The following is a 17,201-nucleotide window of genomic DNA, read 5'->3' on the forward strand; positions in this document are numbered from 1 at the left end:
TACTCCTTTTTTAAAAAAAAAATACTTACTTGAATGTGTTCTTCTCTTTTTAAAAAAAATAATTTTATTTATTTATCTATTTATTTTTGGTTGTGCTGGGTCTTCATTGATGCACAGGGCTTTTTCTCTGTTGTGCAGAGGCTTCTCATTGTGGTAGTTTCTCTTGTTGCGGATCACAGGCTCTGGGGCACTCAGGCTTTACTAGTTGCTGGACGTGGGCTCTAGAGCACAGGCTCAAAAGTTGTGGTGCACGGGCCTTGTGGCTCCGCGGCATATGGGATCTTCCCACACCAGGGATCGAACCCATGCTCCTCTGCACTGGCAGATGGATTCTTTACCACCGAGCCACCAGAGACACAGCTCATACTCTTTAACTAAATAAAATTGTCATAAGGAAGAGAGTCTGAGAATGAACACTGAGGAAAACTGATGAAGACAAGAGGATAAATGGAAAGGAATGAAGCTCAGGGCTCAGCTAAGATGTAAACAGGCAATCCGATAAGCAAAAGGTAGGTTGTTTTAAACTGAGGAACACAGCAGCCTGGAAATATTTATTTCATAGTTTTGACCTTTATTCTCAATTGAGTATTATAAGCTATTATAAAACCATGTATTAAACTTATTTAACTAATCCAACAAAGAAGAAATGAGAGCCTGAACTATGTACTAAAAAACCACAGTAGGATGCTGGAAATTCATGTGAACACAGGAAGCTAAAAGAGACAGTATGAAACAAATGGCCAAGAAGAAAACTGGATTGAGAGTTCAGAATCTCCTAGTTTTCAAGTTCAATGAGTTCTCTCCAAATATGGGGAAGAAGAAAAAAAGCAGACTTACCAGTGGTAGTAGCGGAACCGGGGTCTCCAGTTGGGTGTTCGAAGCAATGTTTGCAAGGCACATGCCAAATTCACAAAGAGGTAACACATGAGAAAAAACCTGGCAGAATAAAAATGTATGAGGAATGACTATTATTGTAAAATAATTCTTCAAGGATTATTTTAAATAACTAGAGAGCTTCGCTGTATTTAAGCCTTTGTTCTAGCCCACTAGCCTTTGATTAAGAATAGAGTGTAGAAAAACTTCACCTCCCCACAGACTTGCTCAACCTTCTAAGTTCTCACGCAGTGAAAGACACTACCACTTTTTATCCAGTTACTCTTGGGATAATACTCAGTTTCCTCTTCACTACTCAACCTTAGTTCTAAATTCACTTATCAAGTCCCATGGATTCCCTCTATTTACAAAACTCTAAACTTTTTCCCTCTCCTTTCCACCTCTACTTCTATCAGCATAGTTCAGGCTCTCATTTGTTCTTTGTTGGATTAGTTAAATATGCTTCCAACTGGCACTGGAAACTTCCAACTTCCGGCTCAATTTTGGACTTCCCTGGTGGCTCAGACGGTAAAGCGTCTGCCTACAATGCCAGAGACCCGGGTTCGATCCCTGGGTCGGGAAGATCCCCTGGAGAAGGAAATGGCAACCCACTCCAGTTCTCGTGCCTGGAAAATCCCATGGACGGAGAAGCCTGGTAGGCTACAGTCCATGGGGTCGCAAAGAGTCAGACACGACTGAGCGACTTCACTTCACTTAACCTATCTTTTATACAGAATTAATCATTATGAAATAGAAATATGACCATTTTGTCCTCTAAGGATTATCCACTACTTTCAGGAAAAGTTCCAGGTCCTCTGTGATCCACTTCTGCTTACTTCCCTGCTCTGCACTTACCCTACCCACACCTTCCACTCTCAAAGTCAGACTTTCACTTCTCTGAATGCACTGCACTATTTCATCTCTTGATTCCTTCACACACATTCCCTGCCTGGAATTTCTCTTTCACCCCTTCACTCACCCCTTCACTTCATGATATAAGCATCACTTCCTCCAGAAAACCTTTCCTGATTCTCAGTACAGAGGTGGACCACTGTAGAGCTCATAGAGCATGCAGTGTTCACCCTGACCACAGTATTCATCATACTAGACAAGCATCACTGGTTTCTTTATCTACCATCAGTTCTCTAAGGTTGTGTCTTAGTCATCTTATGCTTATCCTCAGCACACTGAAAATAACCTAGAGGGCCAGAAAATAAGCTAAGCTTTAATGAAAGTTTTCCCCCTCAAATTATCATAGTATCTGTTTTTTGTAGAAAAGTATAGAAACAAAAAAAAATAGGGAGAAAATTCACAATCATAACTGCTAACATTTAGCACTCCTTGCATATTTTACTCTGTTTATTATGTTTTTAAAAACATAGATGAGACCACACTGCGTTTTTTTTTTTTTCCTAGTCACACTGCGTAGCTTGTAGGATTTCAGTTCCCTGACCAGGGACTGGACCCGTGCCCTTGGCAGTGAAAGCATGGAGTCCTAACCACTGGACCACCAGGGAATTCCCATGAACCTAGACATCACATATGCAACAACAAATGAAGAGAATAACTGGCTCTTACATGGAAAGAATTGGAGCCACGAGATCCAGGGAGGCAATAAGGATTCCCAGTTCTGCAATGGCAGCAGTCAGAAGTAAAGCCCAGGTAGGTTCCCCATTGGCTTTGCTGTGACCAAAAACCTGTGCATAGAAGTGAAGTATCAGACAGATGAGTGTAGGAAATGTTTGAGTCAATGCTCCCTTATTCCTCTATGCTATAGTTTCAGAGATCTTTAAGATAACAGCATTACAACTGTGGTAGCTTTTAAATACCTTTATTCCACTAACATATAAACTCATACCAGAGATTTAGAGGGCTATACAGAGTCTTGTGCTAAAACCCATCTTCATATTATATGGTCCAATAATTTCTAAGCCTATGAAGATCAGTTTCTCCTAAAACTGGGAGAAAAAAGGAAGAGGGCATAGAATAGGGTCACTCACCCTCAGAAAGGGTATAATGTTATCCTTGGCTATAGCCTGTAGCAGCCTCGGTGCTCCTGTGAGACTCTGAAGTCCAGCCCCACATGTGGAGAAGAAGGAGCCAATAACAATCACCCACGGGGATGGCCAAGATAAGGTTCCTACCACCAGATTACCTTTCACAGCATCTCCAAACCTGGGAGGGAAATCAGAGTGGGGACGTTTAACCTGGAAATAACTTTAGATGAAAATGCTAGATAGACATTCACTCAATTTCTTCTATTTATAATTTTTTATGCTCACAGATGAGAAAGGAAAAATACTAGTAGCCTGTATGAAGGAAATGAAGAAAGTACGTTTCCAGCTTTTATTCAGAATGCCAATCGGACACCCTTATGTCTCATAGAGAAAACAGAAACTTAAAAAATTTTTTTAATTTTTGTTATTTGCCCTCTTTTACTTTTAGTCAGTTTTCCAACAGCTCTTATTGTACAGGAAAATCCTCAATATTCAGACAAATTCACTGCTTTATTGAGGAATACTTGCTGCATCATATACAACAACATACTGGCCTCTCTTTTGGGGACCTATATATATGTACTTTCTATTGTTACTTTTGATACACATCTCAGGTGGGTTTTGAGTTTATAACTGTCTTGGTGCTGTATGGGATGATCAGACATAATGGAAGATAGATAGGTGGCTGTAAAAGAAATCAATTACTCACTTGTCTCTGAGGACAACACCTTCAATACATGCACCAAAAAGGACAACGTTGCTTAAATCTAAGACACTGAGAGTCAAGGAAATTGCCATTCACCCTCTAAGATGAACATAAACACTCAGGATATTTCTACCAGTAAAATGAGTGGCTAATTCACTAATCTCATAAATTCTTTCTTGAGTTTTAGAGATGAGGTAGGTAGATTACCTGGGTTTCCCTTGTGGCTTAGCTGGTAAAGAATCCGCCTGCAATGCGGGAGACCTGGGTTTGACCCCTGGATTGGGAAGATCCCCTGGAGAAGGGAAAGACTACCCACTCCAGTATTCTGGCCTGGAGAGTTCCATGGACTAAGTCCATGAGGTCACAAAGAGTCAGACACGATGGAGCAACTTTCACAGGTAGATTATCTGGTGTGAAGTGAGGGGGTAGAAAGCAGATATCTTTATTACCAGGATAAAAATACTGATCACCCTTGTTCTATGGCTGTTCCTATAACTAAAACTCAAACTGGATCCAGCAAAAGGATACAGACAAAGGAGGTGGTCAGGATGGCGAGGATAGTGCCAATGGGAATGGACTTTTGAGCATCTTTCAGATCCCCAGATCTGTTTGATCCTGCCATGATGCCTTTAAAAAAGGAAAAAAAGAACAAGTTAACTTCTTTAGTTCCTAGACATTGATATTTGAACTGCTATCAAAGGCTAGAGGAAAATCTAGGAATCCCGAGAATATAGCTTTGTCTCCTAAGAAAAACCCCTTCCCTGGTCTCATCACCCATAATACAGACAACAGCCCATGTGCTTACCTGTGACAGAGGGAAAGAAGATGCCCACCAGAAGAGTGAAAGAGGTGGTGATGTCCACAAGGACATACTCATGGTTTAAGCTGCCTAAGACTTCGGAAGATTTGGCTGAGGGCTTCTCAATGATCTCTCCCTTTGGTAGATAATTACTCCAAAGATTCTCTGCAGGGGGATCAAGGGGTATATAAGCAGTAGCAGCACGGAAAGGACACAACTGGATAATTTTCTAGCCAACAGTATTCTAAATCAGATCTGTCATTTATATGGTTTTTAAGGGTATGTTTGCTTCTACAGAGCACAGATATATGCACATACATATCATAAAGTACACAAAAATAAAAACCTAATGCCCTTTCCCATCTGGTTCAGATGTAGTTTGACAAATACTTTGGTATGTACAAATACAGTTGCGTTTACCAATGCAAATTAGCAAAAGTTAAGCAGACTAAGCTGAACGCCCTTACAAAGTTTATTTTTTTTTTTAAATTAGGTATCAATGCTAACACCTTAGTGTAAACTTGCTTACATGCAAAGATATTTGTGGACCAGACAGTTAAGACAGAAATCACTTAAGGAAAGAATTTCAAAAATTTAGATGAGTCAGGAAAACACATGTGGGTTTGATGACATTAAAGTAATTCTAGCTGTGGCTGTTGGAAAAACTGACAACTTTACAATGTGTTAACACACAGAATACTTTATTATCTTAAGTTTAAAAGTAATTTCAGCTCTGCTTTCAAGAGCAGTAAATTTTAGCAGACAACGCTACAAAGATGTCCTGAAAAAGGATAAATTCATTAACAGAAAAGCAGAAAGATGTTGAATTGAGTTGTATGCTGAATTTAAGAAGGGAAGTGGTACTGTGGCAGTGAGTGTTGATGGATAATAGAAGAGTAAGAAACGTGTCCCCAAACCTCCTAACTCACCTGTAATGACACCGCTAGCCAATCCAGGGATGCCCTGGATCGAAGTGACATTATTGTGAACAAAGTACTCATCGCAAGTGGCGTTGAAAAACTGACTTGAGTTACAGAAGAAGCCCCACAGCTTTGACGGCACTGTCATGTTGTTAACTTCCTTGGTCTTTGAGCAAACGTCAATATGTCTTGATGAAAGGGTGCGGTTGCCCAGCATGCAGACCCTAAGTGAAAAAGAACAGGAAGAAAACTGAAGCCGAGGAAAAACTATTTTAAAAAAGAAAATGGTTTAGAAATAGGCTAGTATATATATGCTTGCAAAGGAAAAAAAAATCTCAGCTCGAAGAGTTTTTACTGTCATGGGTGGGAAAAGAACTAGCTCTGCAAATGGTATCTTACATTTTCTGCCAACCTAACCCTTACAGCGATCTCACAAAATATGTACCACAGTATTTCTCTGTTGTGGAGGAACTGAAATTTAGGGAGAAAAAGTAGTCTGCCTGACCTCACACAGGTGGTGGGTAGTAGTAACAGAATCCAAATACAGGAACTGTCTGAAGATGCTGTGCTGAATCATCTTATAGAATTTCTACGTTATTAGCCAATTGTTGGGTCTAAAATCGGAGAAGGCAATGGCAACCCACTCCAGTGTTCTTGCCTGGAGAATCCCAGGGATGGGGGAGCCTGGTGGGCTGCTGTCTAAGGAGTCGCACAGAGTCGGACATGACTGAAGTGACTTGGCAGCAGCAGGGTCTAAAATAAATCTTAAGAGTCTTTTTGTTCTTCTTACACACACACACACACAAATCCACCTCTTTCATTTTGGTCTAAGAAAAAGCCTTATGCTAATAAAAACCCCTTTGAAAATATATAGAAAAAGGTCAAATCTTCTGGATACTGTTTCAGTGAAGACAGCTTGGCTATAATTAGGCCGTCCCTCTACGGCCTAATAGAAAACTGTTTTTGAACTTAAGCCTAGACCTAGTGGAGTGAGGATATTTAAGGATAATACAAATATAGACTGTTCATTTTTTTCTTTAAACCAAAGATATAAATACAAATAAAAGAATAATACACCCACAGTTAAAATAACTCTCGGAAGAAAAAAGCAACTTTTGAAATCTGCAAAATGATAGCATACATATGTGATAAATCATGTGCCTGTCACTCAGCTTCAACAACTCCCAACATTTCCCAGTCTTGTTTTATGCATTCCTCTAGGTTTTTAGACTTGTTTTGCTGAAATATTTTAAAGAAAATACCACACATGAATTTGGCCCACCAAAAAAGAGGAGACACATCAAAGGAAAACTTGAGGAAAATGGAATTTCCCAAGTTAAGATATAGCCAGAATGTAGCCTTTAGTACTTCTATGACTCAAGTGGATCTCCAGTTACTTTACAGTTCCTGGATAAGCAGACTGAAAATTTATCATGGACTCTTATTACTGACAGCACTTTGCACAGGAGAAGAAATACTGGACTGGGATTCAGCAAATCACAAGGTTTGTGTTCTTGCTCTGCCAATCATTAACTTTGGGGCAAGTCATTTAATTTCTCTGGACCTGATTTTTCATCTTGAAAAATCTATTTTTCAGTAATCAGGTTAAATCAACCTAAGACTGATGAGTGTGATCCCTGGGTTACTTGGATGATTTTTCAAAGACAGTCACTATAACAAGGTTACAAGCAATACTCAGTGCTGGCTAGTTCCTATGCCTCTAGTCAAACGGAAAACAGGTGAGCCTTTGAGTCACATATTTGTACAAACCCATTTCTACTTCAAAGGGTATACATTAAGGCACCTGTACTACTTATGTATGTCATATAATTTATATAGAAACAGATACATATGCAAATGATGTGACATTTATTTGCCTTATTTTGTGACTAGAGAGTTCATTATTGTACTAAATTGTACTATTGTACTAAAATCAAAATAAAAAATTCAATTGTAAATACTTAGGTAGGAATTAAGGTTTTCTTGACTCTCTTGATTTTTCATTAATAAAAGGAATCTAACATTTAAATACTTTATCAAGGTTGCTGGCAGTAACTATGCTGTTTGAAAGCCTTTCATGAATAGTTCAAATATACATAATCATTATCAGAAGGTTTTGAAAAACCTACTGTCTATATCCAAATGATGGCACAGCTGCCAATTCTATGCTTGGGACATAAGGAAGACGACACACACAGTTTCCTCAGAGGCTTCCTGAACAGATCTAACTGGGCTTATCCAAGGGGGAAATCTCAGTGAAACTGTGAAATTCTGCCTTGAAATGATCACATCACCAGATGCTGTTAACGGCTACCTAATAATGATGCCTAGTCAAAGACACGTACGGGAAGTGTGGAGGTGCGAAAGAAGACTTGATGGCTCCAGCGTAGATGGCCAAGATGGACACAATGACACAGGCCAGAAAGAGTGAGGCAAACTTGTTCACATAGCGTACGCCGATGAATACCACCAATACCATGAGGACCAAGAAGGCTGTCCCATAGACACGCATGTTATTTAGCATGGCTGCTGACTCCTTGAGTGCATCGTCACTCTGAAAGATGGCAGCTCGAGGGACGATATATACCTGTTAAGCAAAAAAAAGGAGAAAATAAGGTCATTCAAAGTAATCAAAGGGTTGTTGTTGTTTGCATTTGCTTTCACAAACGAAAGCAAAACTGAGACACAAAGTGACTGGAGACATAGCCTCATTCATGTTTCGATCTAAAATGCCCACAAAAATAGGGTGTCATTGATTAGCCTACATGCTATTCTGAATACTTACACTTCCAAGTGGAAAAACAAGGGATATGTTAATAGCTTATCCAAAGTGTTATACAAAGTAACTGTAAAGATTATCTTGAGTCCTACTTCTGCTATTGTTACTTTAAATAGTAAAAAATATATCCTAGTGAATAAATAAATAAATAAACATTTTATGTCATTGGGATAAAAACATCAAAAGAGATAAACTTTATTTTACTTTTTCCCCATTAGCACGTCTTGCTTCTGAGACTTTACCTTTTTGGGTGAGGTGGCAGGGTGCTGGTGATGGGGTGGAGGGGAGGGAGTAGGCAGCCAAAGGATACCTTCAGCCTCTCTGACTCATACTCCCAGTAGGCAGTCAATAACAGGTCAGCAGTCAATCACTTGATTGATTCCTATAGATGATTTCTCAAAAGCTTTGCTATCAAACAGCAAAATAAGTCCAAGTCTGTATCTTTTCCATACTACAGACCACAATTAAGCCATTACTCACCAGAAATATTTCAATGGCACCAAGGATATACATAGCTGCTGCAAATGTGGTACCAAGATAGAAGCAGAGGCCAACAGCTCCACCAAACTCTGGGCCCAGTGCTCGGGAAATCATGAAGTATGAGCCTCCAGCTAAAAGGTAAAACAGAAGGTGAACAAGATAAAGAAAGCATGCTAGTAACAGGAATGTAAACAAGTTGTAAAAAAGGATAAATGCTTCAGGCTTTTAAAAACCCTGAATGTGATAAAAAGTAGATTTCCCAGTAGGAAGTAAAAGATGAAACCTTCATACCACACATCTAATATCCCACATAAAGCAGCACAATTTTGTCAGTATTACTAAGAAAAATATCAGATGATATTTATCAGAGGCATCAGATAGCTGGATAAAATATAAATTCCAACTAAAAGAAGCTAAAAATGCAGTAGAAATGAGATATTCTAGCTTAAAGAATAAAGATTTTTTTAAAAGACGTTTTCTCAAGTCAAACAGTAGTGCCTGTGGCCAACAGACTAAATAAATAACATTCCTTGGAAGTCTGCACCTCTATCTTTATAGCATAAACATACAGTAATCAGTGACAATCCATGAAATCCAATCTCAGCTACTGACCTGGCACCACTCCATTAGTGGCAATGGCACTCATGGAGATAGCAGTCAACATCGTCTATAAAGAGAAAAGAGAAGGCTGTTACTATTCAAAGACAACATTTCCACACTACTTTCCCATCTGCAGGTCTCAGAGCACCTGTCGGATATTCAACTCTACATACTTACATGGAAGGAGTTCCCTCATACTCAGTGGTATGGAAATGAGATGACGAGCTTCATCACTGCACTAGTCACACTACTGGTATCCGGAGTATTCCGTTAAAATGCTCCTTCATGGTAATCAGTGGGTTAGGTGCTATTAAGAACCACTGATCCTACCCTGATCTTCTAGCTAAAAACTTGGAAAACAGATTGGAAACTGACTAAACACTGGCTACAATAACAAGAATATTCAGTAACGAGAACCACTGGAGACTTCTGAGTTCACAAGAACTGTATTTAAAAAAAAATTACCTGATAGTGGCAGAGTACAGAGTGGACTGCAGATGGGGAGCAGATGGAGGCAGAATGACTTGTTAGCAGGCTAATACAGTGGTTCAGTGAGAGGAAAGGACTGCAGTGGGAGAAGTAGGAATATAAGGAAGGGGTTGGACAAGAGATTTCAGAGGCACACCTCATTGGCCTTGATACCTGATGAGATATGACCAGCAATCAAGGAGTCAAATACGGCCCTCAAGTTTCAAGACTAAGAAACTGAAAAAAAAAATTGAGTTATGAATGATATGGACTATGTCCGCTTACCCTGCTTTGCATGGTACTCAGTTGAGCAAAATGTACAGGGAGTGTGTGATGGTGACAGCAATAAGTCAGCAGACAGCTTAATAATAAAAAAATGTTTATAATAATCTATCAATTTACAACAAAACTGACAGATGTAGCTGGGATACACAGATAAGAGGAATTTAAATTAAAAGAAGACCAGAATGTTCTCAGTATAATGGAAAGAAGACGTGGAAATAACACCCCAATTTCTGGAGAAGGGGTAAGGGATGCCAGTTCAAAATAAATACTTCTTACCCCCAAACAACAATCAGCTGTTTACTGGTCCTGCAGTGGAGTAACACATCACATTTTCTAACACATTTTCTGTCACAACACTAGCATTATCAAATTCAAATGGTTTGTCTTCTGAAGTGTTTGAAGTCAGGGGCTGTATCTTCTACTTCCAAGGGAAGCCTTTCCTCGTAATTTTGAGTACAATATATTACAGATATAAGCAGTGAGTAACTGACTAAACTGAAAATCCTTTAGATTTTAATACCAAAATAATCTCTCCTGTTGAGATCATGAGTATTTTCCCAGTATGTATTCTTTATTTTATTCCTTAAGAGGTTAAAGCATGATACTCTTGAGCTTTTGCATGTTCCAGGTGATTTCCAGCGGTCAACTTGGGACTTACACAGCAGCAGCAGATAAGGACAATTGCAAAGGCCTGCAGAACTCCAGCTGTGCCCACCACCCATGTGAGGCGCAGAAACAGGATCACTCCAAAAATATTTTGTAGACATGGGAGGTAGACACCCATGAAGGTACCCATTTGGGGAGTCTGGAAAGAAAGATGTTGACAAAAGAAAAAATCATGTAGTCATCTAGAAGAGCTGATTCATCCCTTTACTTTTATATAAAAACTTGTGCCCTAACTATAATTTTAATTGCAAAACAGAGATAAGTTTAAGCAGTATCTTTAAATAGGCACATACAAAATCTCCATCTAACAAATGTCTATCACCATACTTAATATTCCTAGAGATACATATTTTAACTTTACAGAGATCTCCACATGTTTTTACATAGGAATCCCATCACAAACTTTTAGGTTCATCTTCAACAATTTAAAAGTTTCTATTCTTCAAGGGCATTAGTTTTTTCTAAAAAAAAAAAAAAAAAATGGGATAATGACTTGATGGAATTTCTTCAGAACTTGGTATAAATTTTTCATAGTAGTTGGTAAATGGAGTTGATAAAAAGATCTGAGTGTTGCTTTACTCCTGAACAGCCAGAAAGCTAACTTGTAATTTTGTTCCATATTTTCATGGGTGTGGACACTCTTCTTTTGAAGTGCTAGTCCCTTTCCCTGGAATGCTCATCTCCCAGCTACACATTACAGAACTCACCCCTCACATGGCTGGCACATACAAAGTGCTCAATATCTGTTGAGCAAAGAGTGATACCCAGGACATTTTTTCCTGTCTTCTACATGGGGCTCTTTTAACTTGCCTTACTATTCTAAGGCCTCACCTTGGTGGGCTTCTTTTTCCCTTCAGTGATGTTCTCTGCCTCTTCATGTTCCTTTGCTCCTTGTGTCAGATTAGTATAATTGGCCAAGCGGCTAAGGAGAGAAGACACCTTTGGTCTGGTGTCCATTTCTTCCTATAAAGCCAGAAATAAGGAAGAAATACATGATGAAGAACACTGGGAATAAACATCAAAACGATCCATCTACCAGAAAACTGCAAGGTAATCACAGGCAAATATTTTTTAAAAATCTATCAGAGATTTTATTCTCCCCTCATATTATAAGATGTAATCAGAGCTACATGAATTCTTAGGAAATTCTTAAATGAAAGGCTTTATGATTGTAATAGCTGACAGAAAACAAAAAACCACACTGGCTCCTTATAGACAGTTGTAACCTCATAAAAGGTTCCCAGATGGCGCTAGTGGTAAAGAATCCACCTGCCAATGCAGGAGATGCAAGAGATGCTCATTCAATCCCTGGGGTCGGGAAGATCCCCTGAAGGAGAAAATGGCAACCCACTCCAGTATCCTTGCTTTGAAAATCCCATGGACAGAGGAGCCTGGCAGGCTACAGTCCATGAGGTCGCAAAGAGTCGGACATGACTGAGCACACATGCGACTGCAAACCTCATAAAGAACATCGATGACATAATTTTTAATCACAGTACTGCTAGCAATCTGCTAACAGTATTACTAATAGTCAACTCATATTTATAGTTATTATTTACAGCACCAAGCGTGGACATGTCAATGAAAAACTTCTGTGACTGAACCAAATATTCACCTCAGACCTTTTCTTGAAGGAAACTAAGAGAAAATATTATTTAAAAAAACAGGAACACTGAGAAAAGTGGCATTCGAATCACTGTCCAAAGTAAGACAAAGCAGTGCTGGACTAAACCAGGCTCCTTTCAACAATCAGGCCACAGATTCCATCAAAGTCCATGCCGTCTTAGTCAGATGAGACATTCAGGTCCTTTTAATCCAACAGCCTGCTTCCTACCCTGCTTTTTGGTTAGTGCTGTGCTAAGTCGCTTTAGTCATGTACAACTCTTTGTGACCCCATGGACTGTAGCCTGCCAGTCTCTTCTGTCCGTGGGATTCTTCAGGCAAGAATACTGGAGTGGGTTGCCATGACCTCCTCCAGGGGATCTTCCCAACCCAGGGACAGAACTTACATCTCCGGCAGCTCCTGCACTGCAGGCAGATTCTTTACTGCTGAGCCACTAGAGAAACTCTTTTGGTTACTAGTTCTAAGGTAAATTCATCCCAAACACAGACTTGAAAAATTTTATAGATTATTACAACATAAACATTTATATCCTAGTTAAATTAGACAGCAAGATTCTCCATATGCCTGTGATGTCAACATTCCTCTTTCTTTCACAGAAATTTGATTCAATGGTTATTTGTTAACTAGCAATAATTATATAGATTAAATCAACTGCAATGACAAACTATAATAATGAGTACTATATTTTAACAGTTATTAAGTTATCCAACCTGTACAATTTTAAAACTAGATGAGGTGGAAGACAACAATCTTGAAATTTCTGTTCCTGAAGTCTCTGCCCTAGTTTTCTCCCAAATATTACCTCAAAGAGTGCCAAATTCTTATCAAAATATTCATCTCCTTCTTCATAATTGGAATTGTTAAGATAAGCATTTCGCGCTTTCTTATGTCCATCATCTGGAAAAAAAAGTATACCATGTTAGTTTCTCATTGATACTGAAGAGGCATCAGCACCAAAGAACTGCATGTTGCCTCTGTAATAATGAAACTCACTTTCATATTCAGATTTTCATCTCAAGAGTGGTAGCACTGCCTGGAGAATGTGACTTCCTCTTGAAAAGGAGCAAAAGCAAATCTCTTAAGAAGTAAACATGGGTCATTCCTTTTCTTAACAATATGAAGACTGGAAACACTATTCTTTTAAGACTCTAGCCTAGAGAGAGCCTACTCTTAATGTCATCCAAAGCCAGAATGAAAAATAAAAAGTCACTGAGTACCTGCTTGGTGTACAACACTGTGCTGGACAAGGCTACTTTACACACGGTTCCTGTTGATAATGGCAATAAAAGCCTTTGGCCTTCAGGGCTGTCTGACCTTTTCTAAGTGACACCATTTTTGTACAAACATTTGCCACATATCTTTTTATGTGAATACAGGCATCCCACAATAATTTGGTGAATCCATTCCGAGGAAAAACAAAGGAGAGATTGGGTTCCCTAAAACAGTAGAGATTCTGTTGTTTGAGTGCTTTCTTAACTCTGGTTCTTTATCATGTAAAAGTTACACAGCTATACAGGTCTGGCAGAAGAGAGAATTTTAATAACTGTGTAAATGTCATTAAGAACTAAGATTTTAAAGACTTCACTGGCAACAGAGTAGTTAATAAGACTCCATCCTTTCATTGCAGGGGGCACAGGGTTCAGCTCCTAGTTGGGGAACTAAGATCCTACATATAGCATGGTTTGAGGCCAAAAATAAATAAATAAAGCCCCCCCCAAACTCTAAGATTTTAAATATTGAGGAACTAGATATCAATATAAAAATTAAAGATTTTAATCTAAAGTCCTAAAACCTCATATATGTAAGATGAGCTTGGGAAACAGAAAGCTATCAAAATAACTGAGTCATGTCAAAGGACAGAAGAGTCATGTCAAAGGACAGAAGAGTCAATCTGAAGGTGTTCCCACTGGCTGAAAATGGGATAATGTGAACACTAAAAATACATAATACAATGAATTCAAATGCAACTACTTGAAATATCCAAATGGTACATTAAAAAAAAAAAAAAAACTAGTCCCCTTCACAGAGTTGCTATGAAAAAATATCAGTCTGAAAAATAATAAATGTAAAGAATTAAGCAATTAGCCCTAATCCCACCTTTCCTGTACCAACTATATTTCAAGGTAACCAAAGAGAGAAAATTTCTTCATCATAGCAACATTCTAGCTAATTAATGCAGATGGAATGCTATAATTAAAAAAACACCACCAATTTCCAACCCCTAATGAAATAATGGTTATGAGCAGTCATCATCAATGGTTGCTAAAAGCATTAGGTGAAAGTCTGAGACATAACCCACTGATCAAACTTAGCATCACTAAAAGTGGGACAACACAATCTTCTAATGTAATGCAATAAAAGAAACACTGTACAATTTAACCAAAGAATGAATTCATTCTTAACCAAAGAATGAATGGAAGCTGAATATAAGCAAACCTCTAAATCTAACTATCAGTTCACAGAAAACAAAGGAAGAACATGTTAAACATCACCACAAAGATGCAGTCATCAAACTCAGAATGTGGGGCTTCCCTAGTGAATCAAGTGGTAAAGAATCCACCTGCCAATGACCCCTGCTCCAGGAGGGTCCCACGTGCCACAGAACATGTGGACCACTGAACCCCTGTGCTACAACTACTGAAGTCCGTGTGCCCTCGAGTCCACGTTCTATAGCAAGAGAAGCCGCCACAGTGAGAAGCCCATGCGCCACAATGAACAGTAGCCCCACGACTAGAGAAAAAGCCCGCACAGCAAGAAGACCCACACAGGCAAAAGAAAGTAAGTAAAATTAATTTTTTTAAATTCAGCATGTGGACAATTCCATATAACAAATAATCTGCTTTTGTTAACAAATAAATGGCATAAACTAAAACAGGTGAACTCATAAATTAAGAGACTTAAGATGACATACCAAATCAGTCGCAAGGTGCAAAACTTGTTAGAATCCTGACTCAAACCAAATGTCAGGAAACAATCAGAGGGATATGAATACGGATTGGTTATTTTCTTTAGAAAGGGCAAAAATATTCTGGGGAAAAAATTTGGTGGGGGCTGAAAAATTGCAACCAGAAGCTGGGCGATGGGTTCATGTTGTTTCATTATGCTATTCTACTTAACTCTTCTGTACCTCTGGAAATTCCCATAATAAAAAGTCATAAAAAGAAATACAATTATTATCTTCTCTCCAACGCTTCCAGAAAATTTTAGAGAATGACACAGCTAAAAATTATTACCACTTTAGAGTAATTCATTTATTCAATTAATTCAATAAGTAAATACTTACTAAGTTCTTATATGTTGGGCACTACAACAGTAGACAAGGCAGTTACAGACTATTTTCACTGTGCATATACTAAAGTCACAAAAGACAGAAAATAGCTTTTAAAAAAGTGATAAGTTCAATGAAGAAAATGAAACATGTACTGGGATAGATTATGACAGGATGGGAAGACAGACAAGTTTTGATAAGATCATTAGAGTGATGATAAGCAGGTCTTCCAGAATTATATACTAATTTATAGTATTTGCCAAATATTCACATAGGCTAATTTTAAAATACTAATGTGACTTCACTGAACTTGGTTTCAGGAAGAGAAGATACACTTGGCTTTCATGAGCTGGTATGTGCTAACTGGCTGTCCTCTTGGCACAGGATGGACGGGAAAAACCTGCATTTCAGGTAGAGGGAACAGCAGTTCTAAAAGACCCTAAAGCAAAAATAAATAAATAAAAGATCCTAAAGCAGATATAATCTTAATGGACTCATAAACAGAATATATAACACGGCCAAAATAGAGTTAGGATAGAGTGGCTAGAAAGACAGGAAGAAATCAGATCATGTAGTTCTTTAGCAAATGGATAGCTCTTCTAAGTCCACTTATTGAGAAGTCCCATCCTTTTTGCCACTGACCTATTCTAGATAAAAACAGTACAACAGGGGTTGGGGCTGGGAAAGAGTGATGTGAGAGTGTGTTAACGTTATTTTCTTCATTTGGGGGATGGGAGTAGACAGAATATTTTTAAGTAAGGGATTGAAATTTACAAGTTAAAATATAAAGATTGACACATTGGATTAAACAACAAAATCCAGGCATATATATCATGTCTCTTGTTTACAAGAGTCATAATAAGGACACACAAAGGATAAAAGTAAAGGAAAGAGATATATCAGGAAAAACCTAACCAAAATAAAGCTGGTACAGATTTATTGTTAGCAGATATATTTTTCTTTAAGAGAAAAACTTTATTAGGAATGAGAGGGTAACCACACAAGGCCTAATTCACCAAGGAAGTATATAAATTTTAAACATACATCTATTGTTTATAGTTATTTCTCTCTGTGTAACAAATGACTCTCAAATTTAGAGGCTTAAACAACACATACTTACCATCTCCGTTAGTGGGCGCTAGATATATGGACATGGCTTAGCTGGGCACTCTATTCCATGGTCTCCTGTCAGAACCGTGGTCTCATTGGAAGGCCTGGGGAAGATTCTCTTCCAGCCTTACTTACATAGTTGGCAGGATTCAGTTTTGTTTTTCAGGCTGTTGGCCAAGGGGCTTTCTCAACTGCCTTGCCATGTGGGACTTTTCACAGGGCAGCTTACAGCATGGCAACTGGATTCCCTCAAAGCACGCCATCAAAGAGCCAGAGATGGGGTGCAAGGCAGATGTCACAGTCTTTTTGTAACCTCATTTTGCAAGTGACATCACTTTTGTCATATTCTAATAATTAGAAGTTTTGGAGTCATAAAGTCCAGCCCTCACTCAAAGGAGAGAGGATTACACAAGGGCATGAATACCAGCAAGAAAGGATCAACAGAGCCGATCTAAAAGGTTGCCTAGGGAGTTCCCTAGTGGTCAGGATTTGGTGCTTTCACTGGTGTGGACTGGGTTCAATCCCCGGTCAGGGAACTGAGATCCTGCAAGCCAAAGTGCAGCTTAAGAAAAAAAAGGCCATATCCACCCATCCATCCATCCATGCCTCAAAATATTTGAGGCAAA

At 38.7% G+C, this 17,201-nt stretch overlaps 1 protein-coding gene across 4 annotated transcripts in view; it reads right to left on the reverse strand.

The window, feature by feature from the left end:
• SLC12A6 (solute carrier family 12 member 6) overlaps window positions 1–17,201 on the reverse strand; it is an 84,972-nt gene that overhangs the window by 12,330 nt on the left and 55,441 nt on the right. For all 4 annotated transcript variants that reach the window (XM_005908762.3, XM_070378272.1, XM_005908763.3 and 1 more), the window contains 13 exons: window positions 13,000–13,094; window positions 11,405–11,536; window positions 10,566–10,712; window positions 9,167–9,221; window positions 8,555–8,685; window positions 7,641–7,882; window positions 5,305–5,519; window positions 4,382–4,540; window positions 4,105–4,203; window positions 3,580–3,637; window positions 2,874–3,048; window positions 2,452–2,570; window positions 838–936 (listed from right to left, as the gene is read on the reverse strand). In XM_005908762.3, coding sequence (XP_005908824.1) covers window positions 838–936; window positions 2,452–2,570; window positions 2,874–3,048; window positions 3,580–3,637; window positions 4,105–4,203; window positions 4,382–4,540; window positions 5,305–5,519; window positions 7,641–7,882; window positions 8,555–8,685; window positions 9,167–9,221; window positions 10,566–10,712; window positions 11,405–11,536; window positions 13,000–13,094 — 1,726 coding nt within the window. The remainder of the gene's footprint in view (window positions 1–837; window positions 937–2,451; window positions 2,571–2,873; window positions 3,049–3,579; window positions 3,638–4,104; window positions 4,204–4,381; window positions 4,541–5,304; window positions 5,520–7,640; window positions 7,883–8,554; window positions 8,686–9,166; window positions 9,222–10,565; window positions 10,713–11,404; window positions 11,537–12,999; window positions 13,095–17,201) is intronic.

This window comes from Bos mutus, chromosome 10 (genome assembly GCF_027580195.1).
Source record: "Bos mutus isolate GX-2022 chromosome 10, NWIPB_WYAK_1.1, whole genome shotgun sequence".
In the NCBI taxonomy this organism is placed as follows: Eukaryota; Metazoa; Chordata; class Mammalia; order Artiodactyla; family Bovidae; genus Bos; species Bos mutus.